The 19787-nt window shown below is 40.8% G+C and overlaps 1 protein-coding gene across 4 annotated transcripts in view; it reads right to left on the reverse strand.

The window, feature by feature from the left end:
- Positions 1 to 19787, reverse strand: part of LOC111071018 (hemicentin-2) — a 79061-nt gene that overhangs the window by 3417 nt on the left and 55857 nt on the right. The window contains exon 15 of one of the 4 annotated variants that reach the window (XM_022362135.2): positions 27 to 1259. The exons of 2 other annotated variants lie outside the window; for them this stretch is intronic. In XM_022362135.2, the coding sequence (XP_022217827.2) occupies positions 1215 to 1259 (45 nt within the window). In that variant the 3' untranslated portion in view covers positions 27 to 1214. Of the gene's footprint in view, positions 1 to 26; positions 1260 to 13791; positions 14008 to 19787 lie in introns of those variants that run through there. One more of the 4 variants, XM_022362127.2, reaches the window with a different exon arrangement.

A 19787-nucleotide genomic window follows, 5' to 3' on the forward strand; every position in this document is an offset into this window, starting at 1 on the left:
ATGAATTTTTATAGTTTTATGTGAAATCCGTGGAACCAGCAACGCCATATGCTAAACCATTTTCGTGCGTGTAATTATTAATGAAATTTGTTAAAAAAAAAAAACTACGATTTTCAACTATTCTCATACAGGAAAGGCCTAACTTTTGGGACACCCTGTACCATCTGTAGCCAGAGCTATGTGTAGGTGTAGTTGTGGGTGTGGGTTGTTAGTGTTGTTGCTGTGTGTGTGTGTGTGATGGTGTGTGTCTAATAATAGTTATTATCAAATGGTAGGCTATCACTGGAGCTCGTGTAGTGTTGCTGCTGCTGCAATTGTGGCGGCTGGGGCAGCACCTGATTGCTGCAACCATTCCGCTTGACTGGCTTGTTGCCGTTGTTGCACTTTTGGTGCTGCTGCTGCTGCTGCTTGTGCATGGCCTTGAAGTCGTCCTGCGACTTGCTGTTGTTGCTGCCTCCATTCTTGGAGCTATGCTTGCCGCTCTTGTGGCCCTTGCCACCGTGCTTGGTGTGCTTGAGGCTGTGGTGCTGCTGTTGCTGCACATGCAGCTGGGGGTTCGAGTGGTCGCTGGCAGTGCCACTGCTGCCGTAGCTGTAGATCTGCGACTTGGACTGGCTGCGCAGCGGCTGCTGTTGCATGGTGGCCACACTGTAGTGATCCAGGCTGTCGAAGGTCTGCAGATAGTGCGGATTTATCTGGGTGCAGTAGTCGCCGCCGCCACCGCCGCCGCTCTGCTGCTTGCGATCGAGTGTGTTGCGAGTGCTGGTGCCACTGGGATGTGGCATGTGGGGGCCAGCGTTGTAGCTGAGATGCTGATAGTGCGACTCCACATTGACCTGCTGCTTGGATCCGTTCTTCATCGGCAGAGGCGGTGGCTGCTGCTGTGGCTGTGGTGATCTTCGGTTCGTGTTGTTGCCATTACCGTTGCCGTTTCCGTTTCCGTTCGACTTGAAGCTGTTGTTGCCACTGTGCAGCGTGAGGCTGTTGTTGCTGTTGCTGTTGTTGCTGTGGCTATAGCTGTGATTGCTGTTGCTGCACTCGGACTTCGTTTTGATGGCAATGAACGCATTGGGCAGCGGTGGCAGCATTGGTGGTGTACCCGATGGCGTGGCTGTCGATGAGGAGCAGCTCGGGGCTCCCAGTGCTGCTGTTGCTCCTTGAGGAACTGTTGCTGTGGCGCTAGCCACAACTGCCAGTTCCCTCTCCCGCTCCCGCTACGCGATGTGATGACCGCCAAATGTGCGTAGTACTGGTACGCTCTGATTTTTGGTTGTTGGTGTGGGGTTGGTTGGTTGGTTCGTTGTATTGTTCAGTTGGTGGTGGTGGTGTTGGTTGGTGGTGGTGGTGGATATTCACATTACAATTTGTTGTGTGCGTGTGGTGGTGTTGGTGGGTTGGTTGGTTAAAATGCGCATTGGTTGGCGGTTGGTTGTGGTGGTTTTGGTTTGGTTGGAAAATGAAATGTCAGAGCGTAAAAAGAGACGAAAAAAGGAAAAGAGTAGACACTTATCATATAAGTTGTGTATGATATAAGTATATAAAATATATATATATTTCTTTTTCTGTTTTTTTTTTTTTTTGGTTTGTTCTTTAATAGATAGAGTATACTTAGGTATCTTCGTGTGTGTGTGTGTGTGTGTGTCATTGATTGATTCGGTGGTGGGAGTAGGGGGAAAAGTGCGTCAGTTGTGGGGACATCGCGTTTATGTATGTAAAGTAGTTCTATTCGGTTTCTTGATTGTTCAGTTAGGTAGTTCATATATATACACACATATAGTAAGTACTATTGTAGCTAAGCTCTGACTAAGCTCTCACTTACAAGTGCCTCGGCTACTTGGTGCATTGTTAAATAAGGAAATTAAAGCAGAAAACTTAAACTACAAATGTACAGTATTTATGTACATAGAGTGTGATTAATATTACAATTACGACTACATCTAGTACGCATACGAGTACGAAGGCTAACGCCTTGTGAGCTTCAAGTGGGTGGGGTGGGGTGGGGGTGGGGCATTCCAAAACTTATATTAAAGGCAACTCCTTGGGGTAATTTCCGAGCGCAAGTCACTGGGAATTTCATGCATGGATGCAGTGACAGTGACAAGCAGGCAAGAGGACAGGCAGCAGGCATAGTGGCATTGGGCACGGGGCACGGGGCACGGGGTAGGCAGCAGACTAATTTGTCGAGCGAGAAACTTATTAAATTTAACCGAGGAGTACGTGGCAGTGGCAGTCACCCGCATTCGTGGAGAAAAATATAGCTAATTAACCAGGCTAATTTGGAAAAAAAAAGTGGCCTTAAGCTGCAACCCACCAAGTTGTCGCATTTAAATGACTTCTGGTCCTCAGGGAGAAGCAGTTCCTTCCATCGTTGCCTCCTTCCTTGCCGCGTTCGTATGTTGTGTGTTGAGGCTGACTCGGTAATTTTTACATTAAATTAAAAAAGTTTCCGGCCCCTCCAAGGAGCAGCAACTGTTTTTCTATCTTGTCTACCAGTTTCTCCACTCCCCACCTATCTGTCGGTCTGTCTGGCTGTCTGTCTTTTTCTCTGAGAAGCTCTGAAAATGCACTTTATGCATAGTCAATAACGCACACATATACGAGGGGATACGAGGGGACGGGGATGCGGATGGGGAGCGGGGAAAACTTTCAGTTGCTCACTCAATGCACTCTCAAAGACACTACAGGGTGCACTTCTCAAGGAAACTTGCTGCTCCTCGGAACAGAAAAGTTGACAGGCATTGACATAATTGTACGCGCAATGACAACTTGAAAGAGCAGAAAGAGGAGCGCAGCTGAAGCCGCCGCAGGATGTCTACATGTCCTGGCGCGTAAGTAAGTGTTACACCCACTCCACGCCCCATCCCCAAGCAGCCCTTGTACTTTTCAGCCATTTCCATTGCATTTTCTGCATCATTTAGTTGCCGCTCAGCAAATTGATGGAAATTTAATATACTTGCCACATAATTGTGGCCGGCATTTGGCGGTTGACTGGCCCTGGCTAATGATGGATGACTAAGAATCGAAAAGACCAGCTGTGCCAGCTACCGGGAACGGGATGAGGACCTGGGTTCCTGGACAGGACAGCCGCCAAACGAGAGAGCAACATCATCAACAGCAGCAGCAGTAGCCGGAAATGGGAACGGGAATGGAGGGGAGGCGATGGTAAATGGTGAATGGAGGGTTCGAGTCGCTGTTGCTGTTGCTGGCGCTGCCTCAACGGAAGTTCAACTCAGTGCCACAAAAATTTGAAAACTTTGTAAACAAAACTTTGAGCTCTGCCCTTTGCTGCTGGCGCGAAACGAAACGAAAAACATCAGACGACGATCCGCAGGACCTCTTGGATAAAAACGGTATTCTCTCATCCTCCCCCTTCCCATCCCCCTTCAGCCCCTGTCAACTGCACAAAGTTTTCCACACGGCAAATGGTAACTGAACTTGCTCTAAACTTGGCCGAGAAGCAAGCACCCGGACGCGAACGCGGACGAGAGCTGGTCCACTGCCACTGGAGTTCCAACTGGAATCCACTCTGCATACAACAACAAAAGCTTTCATCAATTGTCCGGCGGATGTTAGGTTCACAGACAGGGACAGCACATAGAAATAGATAGATAGAGATAGGGGAGAGCGTTAGCAGTGACAGGGATAGGGACAGGGACAACGACAGTTGCAGCCAAGCTTCCGCTAAGCTCGGCTACATCCGGCACCCAAATCACCGTAACCATCCCCTCCAACCCCCAACCACCAGCCCCAATAGCAAACTAAGCGAAACCCACTCTGCCGCCAACACCCACACCGATCAAAGCTAACTGCACTTCAAAAATGGCTTCTATCCTGAATACACTACACTACAAAGCAAAGGAGAGAACGAAAATAAAACTAAATAGAAGGAAATGGGAGTGATTGCATCGATATTGCGACTAGACGATACCTCCCACTACTACGGGGGATAAACTAGGGGTATGTCGATTGGCAGGACTCTTCCGTTCACAAAAAGATATGCCATGACCCGATTGGAGCCAATATACAGCATAAAGAAATTACCAGTGATTCGCCAAGCCAAATGTTTGTTGGGCAAACAGTGCCAAATAAGTGCGAATATACAGTGTACCCTTGTGCCTCTGAAAGTACGGGGTATCGACAAGAGAAAGAGAATATTCTTTTGTAAATATTACTTTGAGCTGGTGATGCTTCTGCTGCTGCTGTTGCTGCTGCAACAGAAGTGGAAGATGGCTTTGCTCGTTTTGCATTTCATTCGAAGAAAATGCAGCAAGTTTTTCCAACCTCCCCACCACACCATCTACACAACACGCGTCCTTGTGTGTTGCTGCTGTTGCCGCTTTGTGTATCGTACAATTGTAATAACTATCTCGGCGAGTGTTTGAAATGCGTTTACCAAAAAAACTTTTTACGGCTCTCTGCCACTGCAGGGCACTGCAAGAGTGCAGGAATTTTTACGCTTTTCTTTGCTTCTCGCCATGCCCTTCGCCGCTTCCAAAGGGTGGCACGTACTTATTTCAGTTTTAAATAAAACGAAAAAACGGGGCCAGGCCAAATGGTTATTGTAAATAAAAGTTGCGTACTTCTAGACCGGAGTGCCCAGAAAAGTATGCTACAGTAATTTCTTGTAATATTTCGCATACGCCCCGCCGTAAATCCAGAATAATGGCCCCATAACAGATAGCATATTGAGGCAGTAATTGTTCGAAAGCAAAATAAATTACCCAAACTGTGGCAGACACCGAAAGGTAGTTTAATTAAATGATTAACACTGATATTTACAACACCATTGCGATACAGAGCAACAGCAAGGGAGTGTGGTAGTGGGCGAGTGTGGCCATCAGACTGATGGCGGGTTCCGAAATAAAAAAGGGGGGCCGTCACACCTGCCACGGCATCCGTTGCCCATTTTGGAATGTGCACGAGCACGACTCGGGGTCAACCGGAAATACAACTTGCGGTCGTGTCGCTTTCATCGTGTCCCCTCCTGTCCGTGTCTCTGTCCGAATTCGTGTCCGTATCGTTGTGGCAGGCCTGGACCCGGACCCGGACTCAGACTCGGACAACGGTCAATTGCTTTGCTTAAACAGTGGACGGCCGCTGCTTGTTTTGTTTGCTGATTGCGCAAATATTTGCGCAGGCATTAAACGCTGAATTGATGGCCAAACGAGAAGACCGTGCGACTGCCATGACTGCCGCCGCCATGGCCACGGCCGCCACCCCAAACACCGGTTCCAGCACCGTCTCCGGCCGCAGTATAAATTTAAATATTAACGCCCCGACTTAACCTCGATGAGTCGGCCATGAGCCGCACGCCTTCTTCACCGTCTGTCTGTAGGTATTTCTCTTTCAGCCTCCTTTCAGTCTCTGACTTCTTGACCAGAGTGAAAGGCAAACGTTTGCTTTAATGTTAACAGCCTCGTTACTTTTTATTGCACGCACTGTGCGGGTCCTCCCCTCTCTTCCCACGGAATGGGCGTGCAAAAGGGAACTTAGAGGTTTCCAGCACTAAGCCAAAATATTCCGTGTGGTCATTACCGAAAAACCAGCAAAAGCAAAAGCAAAAGAAAAAGCAACAGCAAAAAAAAGGTACAAAAATTGTGATTATGAACACAAATTTGCGCTCAAATTGCGGGCGTTTCTTGTGGTTTTATTAAAAAAACCGCAAAGTCATTAAATTTTATTACAAGTTTAATTTTTCAATAAGGGCAGCAAACTCCCAAGGATGGTTTCGGTTGGCTGTTAGCGAATTTTAACCAGGTTGCTGCTTATCGCAATGGGCTGGTAGTTCCCTTAACTCGTTCTGGAAGGCTACTTGGGTATGAGTTCATAAATTTGTCTAAATTTCGCGTTCGGAATGGAAGCTAATCAAATATTGCTCAGGCATCGTGTGGGGGGGAATGAGTCCCAATCAGGCTTATACGAGTATCAAACCTAATTTCGAAAGACTTATTAGGTCATCCCATGATGTTAATAACAAGCTGCTATAAAAATTAGGAGATCATTAGTTTTCAGTTCCAAAAAAGCTCAGACTGTTAAGAATCTCCAGCATTTATGTTCGCTTTCAAAATTAAAATGCAACGTCCCTGTGCGCCAAGCCACTCTGTCAATGAAATGACTCTGTTATGGACTGATGAAACAAGTTAGCCTCAAAACGGTAAACGAAGGGATCGAGGGGAGGTTGCACGTCATACCGGTGCGTGTTTAAATTAGTTTTACGGCCACTAGTTGTGTGTATATTTACTATTTTACTTGGCGAAGCCGAAAAAAGGAAGCGGAGCTCATAAAATGCAAATTTTGTGTGTGGTGTTTGCCTGGCGGTGGCGCCATATTAAAAAATAAAATGCACCTGCAAACACACACACACACACACTCATAAATTACATTTATAGTGGTAGAGGTGGAGGCATGGCGGAAACTTTACGCAGACCAACTCACACACACACTTAGAGAACACTCCCATGGCATGAAGCATGCCATTTATGACATCCGCGCCACTCCGCCACTCCACAAAAGTACCAAAAATAGGAAGAAAAGAGTGAGAACAAGTGGCAAAGAAAAGCTTTGGTAGACGAAGAATTAGATACCCTAGATACGACAACGATTTATTTGGATTTGGATATAGCCAAACATTTCTTTGAATTATATAAAAATAAATGAAACTTTGGAAACAAAGGAATACTTATCTTCCAAAGACTTAATGGAATGAATGAATGATCGATCTAATTTCAACTCATTTCTATATCTTCAGTAACAGTTTCCCTCACAGTGATCATGGCTTCTTGGATGGTTTGGACTTATTTACATTGCTCGCAGCATTAATAAGGATATTTGCCAGAATATATAATAATATAATTTTAGTGTACAAGATGCATCCTTGTCTGGCTGGAAATACTCTATTCAAAATCTTAATGTCCTCTGCAAGAGTATCGAAGGAAAAGAGTAAGGCAAATGTGTACCAGAGAACAGAGAATGGCAACGCATAAAAAGCATATTAAATGCCTTTTGCCTCTCGCTTTTGTTGTTCTTGGTTCTTGGCTTTTGTCTTAGGCGGAGATGGGGACCCAACACTCCCAAAACCCAAAACACCGCCCGAATTCAGTGTTTGCTGTCGCCTGAGCCATGGTCTGGTACTGATTCTGCTGCTGGAGATCTGGAGACGAAGTCTGAGTTCTAGGGTTTTTGTTTGTCATCTTTTAATGGCGCAATTAGAGCACACAGAATGCGTTTACTGAAATCTGAGCGGCGGCTGGTGCTGCTGTGACGTTGCCAGGCGTCATAAAGGATTTTTAATAATGGCGCCAAATTACAATAGACACACACACGCACATCCGAAGTCCCACAAATTGCGTATACGCCGTGTGGCACTTTGAAACAAAAAACCCCGAGCCACACGACAATGCAAAGTTCGGTTCGGCGGCTGGGCGTGGCAGTTGTCTGCCAAGTCGAGTTCGACTTTGCCTGCTGTTTGTTGTTTGCTGTAATTTGATGCCCCATTGTGTGCCACAATTCTCCAGAGGGAACCACCACCATCCTGCACCACTTCTGCTAGTCCTGCACCACTCCTCCAACACTCCACCGTTCTGCCACTCCATGCCACTTCTAGTGTCAGTTGAGATTATTTTTTCCTCCATCTGCGTTTAGTTTTCGCTTCCAAGCCATTGCTATGCAATTTCGGGGCAACGCCTTGAGCGTAATTTATGCGCGCATTGTTTCTTCATTTTCAAGGGGTTTGTCATTAGTTTTCACAAGAAGAAGAGTGGATAGAGAGAGAGCGGGGGTGGTGGGTGTTGCAGCAGCTGCAGGAATTTATGGGCTTCCATGTTGCTTTCCTGTTGGGTAATTCCGCTTTTCACACAGCAGTTCACGTGGCCTGTAAATACAACTTTCCTGCCGCTGCTTAGAGTTAATTTTATAGGGGAGGGGGCCGAAAAGTTTTCCTGAACTACCAATTGTTTTCCGATTTACCCAGAGAACAAAGGACACACATAAATATAGAGCTGTATGTTCAATTGCTAAATTAAAGGCTTTAAGACATTGAAAGCATCGACTGGCCTGGCTGGATGAACTCCGAGCGGAAATGCACACGCAATAAATTATGGCTGTGTGGAGTGGTGCAACGCAAGGCAACAGCAGTGAAAGAAGGGGATGTCGAGCGTGTTTTTGGGCCTGGGGGGGCGGTAGTGCAACATAAATCCTTTTTTTTTTGTTGGGAAATTTATAGTGCATTGAACTTAAAACGAAATACAATAAAATGCTCTGCTTGCAGCGAAGATGCGGCACCAACTGAGACGGAAACGGCGAAACATAAAAATAATCAAATTTATTAACGTCTGAGCAAACGGCTATGCCCTGGAATTGTACGCATTACTGGTGAGGACAGTTCTGAGAGGGCCTCAGAATGAAAACCATTTAACGTAGTGTTGAGTCACTTAAAAAAAAACTATCGCTTCGTTCTACGGAATTGGAGAGAAGCGTTTAAAATTTAGGGCTGTTTTTTCAATCAGAAATAAGCCATAAATAGGGTATTTAATACTTCTTCAGAAGAAAACTCTTACCGATTTTCCTTTTCAGACGTTTCCCACGTACGGGAAGCATCAGCAGCAGGCAAATGCTGTAGCAGGAAGCAAAAGAAGTCCAGCAAAAGATGTAATAAAATTAATGTCGAGGCATTATGTGCTCTCTCTTGAAGTATGGGTTCTGGTGTGTCTCCTCTGCAGACGATTCTGGGGTCTGTCAGTGTGTATTTGTGAATGCAATGAGGCATTAAAGCATTGCTGAAAGGCATGCACACGAATAACGAGGCCATAAGAAGGCAATGACATCAGTGAGTCAACTATCGAGGCGAGGAATAAATCATATCCGGAGCCACATTCAGGTTCTGCGCCACGTGACGCATGAGAAATGTTTCAAGAGTGAAATATCAAAGGGAATATATACAACAGCGAGTCGATTGTCATTAAAAATATGTGTGAAAAATTATCTCAGAGCCCCCGTACGTACTTACGTTGTTTTTATTCACTGAAAGAAGTTATTGATTTCTGCTGATAAAAGCTCACAAGGCGCTTAAACTAGTAAATCTCTTATGCATTTACGTTATAGTATGTATGAACGACTAAACTCTATACTTTTTCCATACAAAATTTCAATCAAACTTGTGCTGTGTGCAACGAGCTTTCATATTTTTACTTTTTCTATATCTTTTTTTTTTGTGCAAGAGTGGTGCAGACACAGAGAGAGAGAGAGAGAGAGATATATAGAGTGAGAGAGATAGAAAGAGTGGTCGGATGAAAATTATAATTCAACTAGAAAACTTATAATTAGTGCACTTGAGTGGGGAAAAAAGTGATCCAAACAAAAGCGAAATGAACTTTTTCCAATTTCAAAAATGGTTTCAAACTAATAAAATACAACAACCAGACAGAGACAGGTAGACAGATAATGAGAGAGACAGACAGAGAATAATATAAATTATAATTCTGTGGCTGCAGGTGAAATGCTTAATTCAATTTTTACGTTAGCTAAAATATATTTAAAATTGCAATTAACTGAAAAACCAATAAACAAAAAAGGAACAGAGTCGTACTATGTACACTTAGAAAAGTTTTGCTCTGCAACTAGTTTCCAAACAACACACACACACAAGGGAGCAAAAAAGAGAGCGATATGGAAATTACTTTTGGGGGAAACTGTAGCAATATGCTGGTGCGGTGCAGGCAGTGGCACAAGCTTGGCTTAGAGGCTACGTTAACAAAAGCGTTTCGAAAATAAATGTACGAAAAAAAAGTGGAACAGGCGGTATGGTAGATGACTATAGTAGGGATGGGAAATTGGAAAGTATGTGCATGTCAGTGGGTTATTGGTTAGGCATTCGTTTTTTTTTTATGTTATCTCTGGTGGTTGCGATGGCACTGATGCCTTTTTTTGGGGTAGGGACAACATTAATTCATTTACCAACTTAAATTGAACGTGAAATTATTAATTGCTGGCTTAATTAATTTTTAATGAGTTTTTCCAGCGGCATCTGTGCCACATCAGAGAGAGAGAGAGAAAGTGTGATGAAGAGAGAGAGTGCACAGAGAGAGAGAGAGAGAGAGAGAGAGTTACAGGGAGAGCAGTGGTGCAGCATGGCAAATATCAAGTATACGCAGTGTGAAATCCAATAAAAAGGAGCAATAAGAATGAACGTGCTTCGGCTTAGATGTAGTACAGAAAGGATAGCGAGAGAGAGGTGGGAACAGGGTGCGCACATATGAAAGGATATATGTATGGGTATGTCAGAGTATAATATGAGTGTGTGTGTGTGTGTGTTTTATTGCCGACTTATTGGGGCAGGAATGGTGTCTAGTGTGTTGTTTCGGGCGGGAGACATCTCTTCGGTTGATCACAAGAAAGACATTCAGTTTAAAATTACAATATGCGCTGGATGATGCGTACACTATGGGCTAGATCTTTTTAATATAATTCATTATTAAATCAAATATATATATATATATAGATATTTGTATATGTATGTGTGTGTGAGTGTGTGTAGATAAATTCCAAATGAAAATGCAACAAAAGTATACAGAAATTCCAATGATAAAAAACGTTCGTATTCCGCTTGCACCACATAACAAATCATGATTCAGCTCATCGAAAACTGTTAGAAATTGTGTGTGTGTGTGTGAATGTGTGTTCTTTGGGGGCTTTGGTGGGGTAGGTATACGAGTATACGAGTATATGGCATATAGAATATATAGTTAGTATTTTTAATTGGCAAATCACGATCATCAATCATCAATCAGCGAGCGAACGAGCGAGCGAGCGAGCGAGCGAGCGAACGAACGAACGAGGAACGAATGTCACCAACTTCCGGCTTTATATATACGTATATAGTATATATTTATATATGTATATGTGTTGGATTTTTGTGTGTGTTTGGGTGGGTGTATGCTTGGATATATATTAATATCAAAGTAAAATTCAATTCAGTTCATTCGCTTATTATTACATCATCGAAAGTTCATCAAAAAGAGAAAGAAAAAATGTAATCCTTTACATAAATATTCATATTCATTAGTATATCTGGTATATATATATTTAGGTGGTTTATATATATATATTCAAGGTCAAGATCATCAATCAATCAATTCATATCAATTAAACAATTTACATGTATGCGTATATATAAGTATATATATATAGAGAGAGAGACAAGAGAGACAGAGAGAGAGAGAGACAGTAAGAGAGAGAGGTTGGAACAAGACTAGGGCTGGGCGGACTGCGTGGCTGGGTTGTGGGGTGGGTATTTGCTCACCAAGTCCACGTAATGCAAAAGAAAAATCAAAAAAATATTACACTGAAAAACAATAAATAAATCACTTCGAATCGGGAGGAATCTCTAGACTCTGATCTTCTGCTTTCCACTGCTCGATTCTTTATTTCTCTATCTTTTATGTATGTACTAGCTTTCTCCTTTGCTTCTTTCCAGTGTTGGTTAATGCTTAAAAGATTTTCATACGTGTTTTGGTTATTAGTTCTATATATTCGTTTATAAAACACAAATCACAGTCATCACAGCAAGAGGTTTCATATTCAAATTCATATTCAAATTCAAGTTGAAGCATATGCCAAAAATAGTCAGTGTTTGAGTGTATCTATGTGAGTATTCGTGGGTATTTTCGTTAGAGTGTGTGGGTGTGTGTGTATCTATGTTTAGGTGGGTCATCTGATGAGCTGCAGGATCGATTTGTATCTACTAAAAACTCCAGCAGTCACCAAACACTTGAGTGTATATAAAAAATATTATGTTCAATCAACTAACAGTGAGGGACGGCTGGGGCGGGGAAACCTTTGTAATAAATTCATATCAAAACCAATACCAAAAACTGGGTCGTGAAGAGATGTAAGTGCAGAGAGCGCAGTGCACTCATGAATAAATCACAATTCAAAACAAAAAAACAGAACTCGAAAAGGAGAAAAAAAAAACATATTTTATTGTTTCATATCCATCCATACATACAAAGAGAAAATTATCCAAACGTTTGCACAAGGCAGAGCACACGCATATAGATACGCAGGCACACACACACACACACAGATACGAGTACGAGTACAGACACAGATACAGACAAGAGGAATCCAAAGAACAAAATCAATATTATTAATAATGCCCAATGCAATATTAATGGGGAAATTCAACTGCAACTGTAACGGCAACTGCACAAAATTTCAACACGAAGGAAATTGTGGCTTTAATGATCGAAGCTTTGGATACCCTTGCAGATCAATTATTACTATGAAAGGTACATAAATATATGTAGGTATATGATCGAGTGATTCTATTTTGAAGATATGTATATATTTAATTATCTTTAGAATTATGTATTCTAATATCTATTGTCCCAGGCATTTAATAGGTAGGTAGTGATCGTATCTTGGAGGAAATTGTATTTTTCGTAGAAACAGACAGACGGGCACCTGTTTATCAAATAATAAATACCCTCTCTCTGCAAGGGTATCAAAAAGTCATTCAGGCACACACAGAACTGAATAAAAGTGAATACGAGAATGAATAAATATTAATGCACACACACGCATTCGAAATTGAATTGTTTTTTGTTTTTTATTCGTTATAAATTTGTTTCATTCATAATGTGTTACTTATTCCCATTCTCCTTAGTTTCACTTATTTTTTGTTTGCTGTTTTGGTTTTTCTTTCTTTCTTTTTTTTTCTACAAATTACTTGCTCTGCATTATTCATAATTATCATATAAATATTTATATAACATATTTGCTTTGCGGGAGGGGTTTGGGGTTGTTTTTTGTTTATTAAATTTGGTTTACTGTTTTCTTGCTTAAACAATTCCATGAAGATTTTTCTATAAAAAATACAAACGAAATAGACAAAATGCCACAGACACGAGCGACAGAGAGAGAGACAGAATGCTAGATCGAAATGTGGGAATATAAAGATATATAAAATAAATACTTCATTGTATACGTGTGGGTGTTTCTCTTGTGTGTGTGTGTGTGAGTGAAGAATAATGCAGGTGGAACTAAAAGATAGTTTAAGCTAGCTCTTTTCACGGATCTGCTAATGGGATCCACATCAAGGGATTATCAAATTGAATATGGTTTCAACTTTTGGACAAATCAATGCAAATCAGATCTGGATGCTTATCTACTGGGATTATATTTCTTTAAAAATATTATAAATCAAATATACCTGCTCTGATCTGGTTTTATATCTACAATATAAGAAATTAAATGGAATACTATATACTTTGAGGGCCACTTCTTTCTCTGATATATTTATTTTCAATTGTTAAGGATCAGACGGATTAAATGGAGCCTGATAAAGATCTTTGTAGCTATAAATTCGACTGAAATAGGTTCAGATTTCATGTTCCACAATTTCTTCTATAAATGCTAAAAAGTGTAGAAGAAAATGTTTTGGTAAAAGTAATATCCTATAATTTCTTGCATGTGGAAGTCCAATTTGTGGAGCATACGCCAGGCAGTTTCAACACTTACTAACCAAAAGACCTGTACAGAAATACAGAACAATAGTTCTCCAATAGGACATCGCAAAACATAAAGCAAAATCGACTTAAAACTTACAAAAACTGTGTGCAGGAGACAAAAATTGGGGAAAACGTGAGTAAAACATTTCAATGCTGCTTTTGTTAGTGGAATAAATAAATAAAAGAACAAAATTGGATTAAAAAATTATATATAAAATTCGTTTTATTTAAATTAAAGTCGCTTGCTGTTTGTTTTCTTTTTTTTGCTAAAATAAATATTAAGATTAATATTAATAAATTTATTGTACACATAAAAATCATAAATTAATACAAAGTGCATACATTTTTACATTGCATTTACTTGAGACTCGGAACGAAATCAAATGCTCTCAGAATTAATGTCTGTGGCCGTGGCCTCAATCTGCGGATCGTTGGCCGACTTCCGTATGTAAATTTTAAGCGGCGTCTGCAAACGCTCCGTTTCGTATATCTTTACCTTCAACTAAATTCGGGGGAGTATTATTTAGGTTGAGAAATTAACAATATGATAGACTGAATGGATAATACGGATTACATTGAACATACAACATTTAAATCAAAACAAATAATCAAGCACAGTCAATCACAATGCAGATGTTGAATGTTAGGGGTGCTACGAAAAAATCAAAAACGGAATTAATTATCCTTAAACAAATTTATGCTTTTTGGCCCCGCACGCAAACAAATATCGGACGTGACATAAAAACCAAAAATCGGAGCGAATCGGAACCAAACAAAATTCCACGAAAAAGATTCAAACTTTTTAATATGCATAAAGCACATTTGGTTCTCACTTTCCCATACTTTTTCTGTACGGCTCTTATAATTATTAATTTTGTTAATTAAATAAATGGAGCTTTTTTTGTGTAGTGTTCTGGTTCTGGCTTTAATTAATTTTTGTTCGCATACAATTTAAGGAGAATTTTTCCGCGTGCAAAATAAATGCGATGTGAATGCAAACCAATTTCATGACTGACAGCGGAATGAAATTATAATAATTGCAAATTATGATGATTGCTGTTGTCTGTCGATGGTGTCGGGAGGTACATACTGGAGGTACGCGGTCGTAGGAGGTGGTGGTGTGATTATATTTATTGTTATTATTTGCATTTGCACTGCTTTTTGATTTGTTTGCACTCGACAAATGGAAAATTTTCGAGCTATCGAGCTCTGCTCAGACGAGTCCTTAATTGCTTGTAATTAACTGCCATAATGGCCGCAAAAGAAAACTCTTTTTAACTCTCAGTGCGTGAAATCGAAAAGGGGAAACTTTTTATTTTTGCTTGTTTTTGTTTTGCATGCCTCGAATGTGGATAGTTTTTTGGTGAATGAATCTTTTTATTTAAAGAATGGGTTGTTTTCCGCTCAATCAGCAATGATTTCGGTTATGTTTGAGTGTATATAACAATGTGGGATTGCTGAAAGTGATTTTCCTCCACATTATTGAGTGGATTTAAATAATTTGCAATGGGGAAAGTTATATTCATTGAATGTGGCTGTTCTTTTAATGGATCAATCTCTTTTGTGAATGAAATGGAATGTTTGCTGGTCTGAAATGATTTAACAATAATTTCCCTTATGACTGAGAATATCTATCGATCTGGGGGATATCCAGATAATGGAGTAGCGTCAAGTGGTCTTCAATGAAGCATTTGAATGTTCTTAAGTTTCTGACGATATTCAAGTAAATTAACCCTTGCCAATGTAAGTGCAAAAAAGGTGCAATTGCATTCGTGTGGAGTGGACATGCCAAGTGCTTGGTAGGTGTATCTTGTATCTCTATCTGTGCCTAATGGTGTATCTGTGAGTGTAGGTGTTTTGGGTGCGCTGGCCATAAGAAATACTCATAGCTTGAAATAACTTGCAACTTGGATGCGGATTTGGATTTGGGCAACTCGTTTCCGGGCCACTTACTCAATCATTATATTGCGAGTAACTTTTGCATAACGAAACTTGTCTAACGGCCCTTTAAGCCCGACTGACTGACGGCCCGAATGTTGGCCAAACAACGTATCAAAGTGTTGTGACAACAACTAATTGGATTATGCGATTAGCAGAACTTGTCCAGAGCCAGTGCCCTGGGCCCTGCAGCTGGAGCTGAAGCTGACGCTTAAGCAGGGATTTTTGTTATCCACATCTTGGGCTAAAAAGTCTTGGCAGCTGCAAAGTTTTTGGACAAAGTTCAGCTCGCATGCAGCTTGCATTTTCCTCTTTTGTTTGCGCAAAGCGCGCCAAATTGTTAAATGATGCAATGAAAACGTTTTTGTTGATTCCGGGAAATTATGCTGCGTTTAACAAATTGCATGAAAATGTTCCAAAATGTTCAGCCGCCGACGACGACGACGGATGGGCCGAAAACTTTTGTCGGCAGTCGGGAGTCAGAAGTCGTGGAGTGGAGTGGAGGAGTGGAGGGCGGCATCTCAGGGCCATTTGTCGGCCAGAAGTTGCAAGTTGTTTTCTGATTTATGCACTGACAGTTTGTGGTGCGTGTCTGGGGCCATTTTATTTATGAGTTTTGTTTTTCCGAGCAGGCAAACAAATGCAAAAGTATGCAAAAGATAATACTATTTACTCGGTGCCCTCTCAGAATCCGTCTTCTGTCTGTCTTTTGTGGTTAATTAAAACGCAAAGAAAACTTTCGATAAACACACACACACACACAAACACACACATGCTACACGAGTAGGATAACACAAAATATAACCTTCGCAAGTACATATACTCTGTATGCTATGTGGAGGAGAGTAGTAAATTCTGTTGTTTGTACTGAGAGCAATAAAAATAATCACAAGACTCGTAAAGGTATGGAATGGGTGGCGGGGGTGTGAAAATCATATGAAAAACAACAGTTATCACGTGTGAAAGACGGACAAAATACACACACAAATATCAGGGACATTCGTTGCGGTTACATTCTCAGCATTTGGCAGCGTTCCAGATAAAGACAACAGATTGGGAAAACTCATGAAAAACAAACACACACACCACACAAACACAAACGCAAACGGAAGGCATGAAAAGATAAGGCCAAAACATGTTGCAGGTTGTTAATCAAACAAAAACAGGCACAAACACGGGCTGGGAAGGCAGGCGATGCATGTTTTTAGGAAATGAAAGGTGTAACAAATATTATGACACGATCGCGCGCGAGCGCCCAAAAGCAGGCAATAAAAAAATGTGTGAGGTGTATTTCTGTTCGTATCACCAACACAAATGCTAACTGAAATGCCAAACGGAAACGGAAATGGTAATAGAACTAGAAATGAGAGCCAACAGAAGTGAAACAGAAACAAAAAGAGAAACATAATTGGAATTGTTTTGAGTTGCACAAAATGCATCGAGCACAGACAGTTGCTTTACTGGATTATACAGCATTACTGGATTACTGGAATATTACTGGAGTACTTGGATTACTGGATTATTTGCTTTGATTCGATATGCTTTACATGGTTCATTGACTGGGGGGGTTTAGGGGAGGGGGGGTCTGGCAAGGTAAAACATTCCGCATGGTGTAGAGTAGAGTATAGAATACTTTTGATATTTGGTTTTTCTTTTTTTTTTTACGTTTTTTTTTTTTTTTTTTGGTTTTTTTGTATAGATAGTATTACAATATACTTGGTAGTTGTTGCACCTTCGGGGAATCAATCTCAATCTCATATCGAAAAGGAAAACTAATCGAATAAATGTCGGTAGTTATAGTATAGTTGTAGTAGTAGTAGTAGTAACATCATTAACATAAGTTATACATACATATACATAATATAATGTAAACTAAATGAGAGCATTAGCATGTTAACGTAAAACATAATGAATGCGTTCCAAGATCACACCTATAAGTACATATGTATGCTATATGTAACCATAGGCATACATACATACATATATACATACATATGTATACAAAAGGCTACATATATGTAGACATATATATGTGTATATTATCATCGGTAAACTTAAATAAACTTTGAGCTTAAGTCTGCTCACTTTTTGTGTCACTTCGTTTTATGGTTAGTTTTTTTTTTTTGATTTTGATTTTGTTTTTTTTTTTTTTTGGTTTCTGCTTCTTAAACAAACGCAAACACACACGAACATAGGGCTTAGGCATTATCAGTATATATATGTATGATATATAATATATATGTGTAAGTATATAGAAAAGTGAAAAAATTCAAGTTGTACAAAATGCACGCTTGGCGGCAGTTCTTGTCCTCGACACAGATTCATTTCAAATCATGTGCTCTTGTGTAGCAGTGTTTCTGTGTGAATAGTTATGGTATCGGTTGTAGTATCTGTAGTATCAGTTGTTGTATCTGTCCCTTGTCTTCTGTCCAACTAAAAATGGAATCTTTCCTTTCTAGAATCTGGTGGGGTGGGGGTTGTGTGGGGGGAGTGGTATTACCCTGGTATCAACGATCGCCTGTTAATGATGAAGTTTCTTCTTGTATGAAATTTTAATTTGACTTTTATGCATTTATTTGCAACAGATGCAGCTAGGAGGAGTTGCGGCCACTCTCTGACGATAAGTTGATGGCCAGCCAATGAATTATTATTTTTGCAAGCGGCAAACAGGCATTAAGCCTTCTCCACGCAAACACACACGCATACACACACACACACACACCTCCCTCTCTTTGTGGCAGGAGGACGGACAGCAACGTTGACAGGAGAACTTACACAGAGTCCGGGGCATGCATTATGCAGCAATTGCTGTTGTCAACTGACAACGGAGTTGCACGGACCTGAACGGAGTTGCACGGACCCAGAGCCGGAGCAAGGCATCTGCCGCCTGACAGTAAATTAAGCGGAAAAGTGTGTTGCGCCATATGGAATGGGCCAAAGAGATGTGGCGTTGTGGCACAAAAAAATAAGTCTGCTTCTCTCTGGACGGTGGGGGGTTTGGGGATGGGTCCAATGGTACGTGGCACGAGTAGTATTATTTGCTGCAGTCGGAAATAACTCAACCGCAAATGAGATAAATTGCGCGCACACAGATAATTGCATGGCCGGCCCCCAGACGAGGCGTTGTGGCATGGAAATGAAATACATTTCACATACATACGCCGCTCCGCCGTTCCTTTTTCAGTACTTTTTTCCTTCAATTTTCATATGTGTCCTCCCCAAAGTATTCGGTCTGTTTGTTAGCCTCTGAAAGAGTCTTTTTTTTGTTGGCCGCCTGTACAAATATTTATGTGGCTGCCAGCACAAACGAACGGATGTGTGAGTGTGTGTCTGTGTGTGTGTGTGTAATGGGAAAATATTGCGCATACGCACTGTCTGCTCATTAAAGTCGATCGTTGAAGGGACCACCTCGCTCGTACATGTCTTTAGTTGTAGTTGTATTTACATAACGAATACTTCAAAAGTTCTCTCTCTCTCCCTGCATCTCTGTCTCTCTCGTCAAATCAATACTTTTAACATATAATTATAGATTCTCAAACAGCAGCCATGTGAATATTCTCTTTAGGGTTTCATCAACTGGAAGCTCTAAGTGCTCGGGGGTTTTTACTCACTTTACAATCAATGGGGAGGGGTCGGGGCTTTCCCATTCTCATATGTGTGTATAGTAGATACTAGATAGTTCTGTTCGATATAGTTATAGTAACTTTTTTCTTTGTTCATTTTGATTGATAAATGAATGATGAAGTTTATTCGAAAAATTCGATATCTTAATGGGAGTATAGTATACATGAAGGGCATTCTGCTCTAGTTCTTCTTACGGGTATACATACATACACACACATATATATATGGTATACTCCTATAACTGTAATTGATTTAACTATAAATTTGATTTATGCTTCGATCTCGATTAGATTTCAGTTGTATCTGCTGCCCCGCTAAAGATTGTGACTAATACATTTAGGCTATTTGCTATGCTTTATGCTATTTACGCTTCGATTCGCAAGATCCATATCTTTATAATTGAATGGTTGCATTATTGTCAGTAGTTTACGTTAATTTATCTCTAAAACATATTCGAGTGGTTACAAGCAACATTCAAACGTTTTCTTTTTCTTTTTGTTTTTCTTTTTGTTTTGTCCTCTGCTCTCTGATATGATAAGAATAATTGGCTGCTCGATATCCTTCGATGCTCCTTCACTCCTTCCTCTATTGCATATATTACACACTTACAATCTGTAGGATGCTTCTGTATCTGTACACACGACTCCTAATCAGCGATGTGGCAACTTGGCCAATTTGTAATTGTAATTTTGGCAGGGCATACAAATAGCAAACGAGAAC

Source organism: Drosophila obscura, unplaced genomic scaffold, assembly GCF_018151105.1.
Source record: "Drosophila obscura isolate BZ-5 IFL unplaced genomic scaffold, ASM1815110v1 contig_4, whole genome shotgun sequence".
Lineage (NCBI taxonomy): Eukaryota > Metazoa > Arthropoda > Insecta > Diptera > Drosophilidae > Drosophila > Drosophila obscura.